The sequence below is a fragment of the Mesitornis unicolor genome, unplaced genomic scaffold, assembly GCF_000695765.1.
Source record: "Mesitornis unicolor isolate BGI_N332 unplaced genomic scaffold, ASM69576v1 scaffold11942, whole genome shotgun sequence".
Classification (NCBI taxonomy): domain Eukaryota; kingdom Metazoa; phylum Chordata; class Aves; order Mesitornithiformes; family Mesitornithidae; genus Mesitornis; species Mesitornis unicolor.
The window spans coordinates 3,572-6,985 of NW_010169921.1; the positions used below are offsets into that span (position 1 = coordinate 3,572).

Here is a 3,414-nt window from a genome sequence, read left to right on the forward strand (position 1 = left end):
TGCACGTTTTATGGCATGCCTGACAGTCTTTCAGTTTTGTAGCCCTAAGCAAATGTGACACATTTTTTTCTCTTTGTTCACAGTTTGACCCTGGAGAAACCTCAAGATTTCCAGTTACTTCTGACAGTGGTCATTCTTCAAGCATTCCAGCCCTTCAAATAAGGAACCTAAATGACACTGTGGCAGGACAGCAAAGCTCTCCAGCATCACGACTCTGTCACCTGTAGCTTCAGCCGTAACCTCTTACTTTGAGCCTGCAGATGCATGAACAGCTTCCTTCAGTTCACAAGGCAGCAGCTCTGGTTTTGACTTTTCTGGTCAAGGAACATCTGTAAGCTCTCCACAGCAGTGCTTACACCAACAAAGTAATTTTCCTTTGGAAATGCTTGTTTAGATGTTCAGGAAATATTACAGCTGTTTATTTTTTTTACCTTCCCAGATTATTTCCATTGGGAATATAACTGGTCTTTCTTTTTGAGTCCAATCTGCAATAACCTCCCCACCCCATTAGCAACACGGGTGGGGGTCTTCCAAAGCTCCAGGGCTTTTACAATGTTCTCTGTGCGCCAGTCCAGAGAAGATGAAGATGACAACAGAAAAAGTAAGGAGTTGAATGGAGCGGTATCCAAGGACAATTATGAAACCCCAAATAACCTTGTGTCCCAAGACAGGTACGAAGGTTCATCAACCACAGGAGTGGCTGTACCCCACTGTGCCTGGCTTGCCACATGGGGCCATGTCAGGAGCATGAAGGTCCTCTTGGCCCATGGGGCAGACATGGACAGCCTGGACCTGAAGCCTCAAACCCCACTTTTCACAGCTGTCAGCAACAGCCACCCAAAGCTGCCGAAGTGGGCTGCCAGCTTGGTGTTTTTTTCTGGTCCCCTCTACCCCATCACCATGTACAGGCACCTGGAGTGCTTTAAGATGCTGTTGCTTTACAGTGCTGATCCTGACTATAATTGCACTGAGGGTGATCACCCGGATCAAGGAGCCCAAGACTGTGCTGGAAACCTGCACGGGTACAGCTGCAGGAGAGAGTTCATCGAGCTGCTCACTGACTTTGGAGCCAATGTGTACATGCTCAACACCATGGTAGGCAAGACAGCACCCAACAGTGAGGGGCTGGAGCTGCTGCTGCAGGGGAGAGGTAATCTGTGTCCATGTCTCCCAGGCTGTCAACAAGCGCTAAATTTGCTTGTTTGGGTGCAAGATTCAGATTCCCCTTTCCTTTACCTCTCCTTCCCAAAAGCCTTACCCAGGCTCTTCTGCAAGCTTTGACTGCCTTTGCAGCATCGCTTGAGTGCATGGGTCTCTCTAGTCTTAAACTTTAGTATTATCACAAAAAAAACTTAATTCAACTCACCTGGCTGTATGAATGTAAAGAAAATGGAAATTAATAAGTAAGCTCATTGATTCCGTAAACCATTCATTTAATAAATATTACTACACATTTAATAAATATTACTACGCCTAGTGTACAACTGCTGATATTCCTCTAATATGGATAAAGCTTGTTTCTGGTTTCACTTCTCAACACATTATGCTGATTAAGTCAAGCTTCCCAATTAAATAATCTTTCTCTTCTAGCAACATATGGCCCGATCCTACACAGTACCTCTAGCATGGTCCCCTGTAACCGGGCAAAGTCACCTGTTGTGCCTCTCTTTGTTAGGCAGGGCTGGCACAGCACTGGGATCCTAGAAGACACTTCTTCAGATGGCAGTGGTAGAGGCACATGGGATTCTGGCCTAGAAGAGGAAGAATGGGATAAGCATCAAAAACTCAGCTGGGAGTACTTTCTTGAAGGGAAAACCTTACAGGTGAACCCAGTTGTGTATTTTATTCCTTATGCAATTCCACTCATGTGTTGCAGGTATCAGTAACAAACCTCTCACTGAATTCAGTGAAAAGGGGATTGGTCTTTAATTAGTACAGATGTTGGAGTTCATCTGCATTCTGGCTGCAATTCAAGGCCCCTACCAGGGATGAAATTTCAAGGCGGCCAGGTGTTACAATAAATGATCTTTACTCCCGGCCTTAACAAGTTCATACATACTAATTTAGAATAAAACAGGCATAGGGGAAAGGACAAATGTTTAGGGTGTCAGAAACTCCATCACTGCACACCTCCTGCAAGATGGCCACGCTGCCATCGGGTGATACCAGCACAGAACCTGCCACACTCTGTGCTTGATGGCACCAAGCTGAAATTTGGCACTGAGTGTCGGACACCTCTGCTGCCATTAGGGACTTCGCAGTCGCAATGCCGGCATTTTCATACCAGTGTCCAGTCCTCCCAAACAGCTCTTGCCCATATCCTTGCTCCACACATTATTCCTCTTGTAGCCTGCAGCTTCCCAACAGAAACACTCTTTACTTAAGTTATAAAGCACAAAATAACCCCAAAACATACCGCAAAATGCTTCTCACTCAGGCTCACCTTTCCTTTGAGGGTCTCTCTGTTCTGCCAGGCTAAATGTTTCACTACTTGAGACTTCAGGTTCTCTCAACTTGGATTGCAAATATGGGCAAATAGAGGAGAAACTGCCCTTTTTTCATTTTTTTTTCTCTAGAAGAGGTGCTGTACACAGATAAATTCTCTCCTCTTCCTTCTTCCTCTGTCAAACAAAATTAAAAATTACATAAATTTCCTAAATATATCTAGCAGAACAAGAGAGGCAAATGATATATGCAACTTGACTTTTGGGGGAAAAGAAAAAGAAAACGAGGCGCACGTACGTGACAACTGGGCATTTGTACTCAGGAGACATTCACAATTACATATTCTGACTTCCTTAAATCACACCTCGGTGGCTCCCTGTGGGAAGGAGGCCGGCGATTCCCCCTTAGCTCCCTCTGCCCGGCTCCGGCTCCTCCTCAGGCCGTGCTTCCCGCTGTGCCCACGAGCTCCTGAGGATGGTCTGGAGCCCTCGGAGCCGGGCGTTCATCGGCAGCAGCTTCGGATGTGGCCCGACGCCCTCTCCCGCGGGGGTCTGTGAGGACCGCCGCTGTCCTGGCCGGGCTGGGCGAAGCCAGCCAAGGCCTTGGCTCTGGCGGGGGCATAGGCTTCCCTGCGCCGGAGTCTGCGTCCGCCACCTGCTGCCATATTGGGAGGAACCTGACCACCACAAAAAGAAGGAAAAGGCCCTGAAATTTGGAACCTGTATTAGTCAGTTCAGCCTGGAAAGAAAGGCAATACAGAACAAGTGATAAGAAGAAATACAAAGCTGGAAATGCTTTGTTCCTAGAGAGAAGAAGGAGATCCTCTAGAACTCCTGTTTGGAGTTCTCAAACTTGTATATGCAGAAGTCACACCTTACTAGAAGAAGCAAGAAGAGACAAATAATCTGGTTCATTTCACCTCCTGTAACCAAAGCAGAAAGAGTGGGGGTTTGCTACTTTTTGTATGTG

The 3,414-nt window shown here is 46.7% G+C and overlaps 1 protein-coding gene across 1 annotated transcript; it reads left to right on the forward strand.

Moving 5' to 3' along the window:
• The first annotated feature begins 552 nt into the window (after nt 1-552).
• On the forward strand, nt 553-1,929 carry LOC104536806 (ankyrin repeat and SOCS box protein 12-like). The gene is given in 4 exon segments (XM_010179525.1): nt 553-968; nt 970-1,019; nt 1,022-1,150; nt 1,877-1,929. Coding segments are annotated over 4 exon segments (648 nt in total).
• The last annotated feature ends 1,485 nt before the right edge of the window (nt 1,930-3,414 follow it).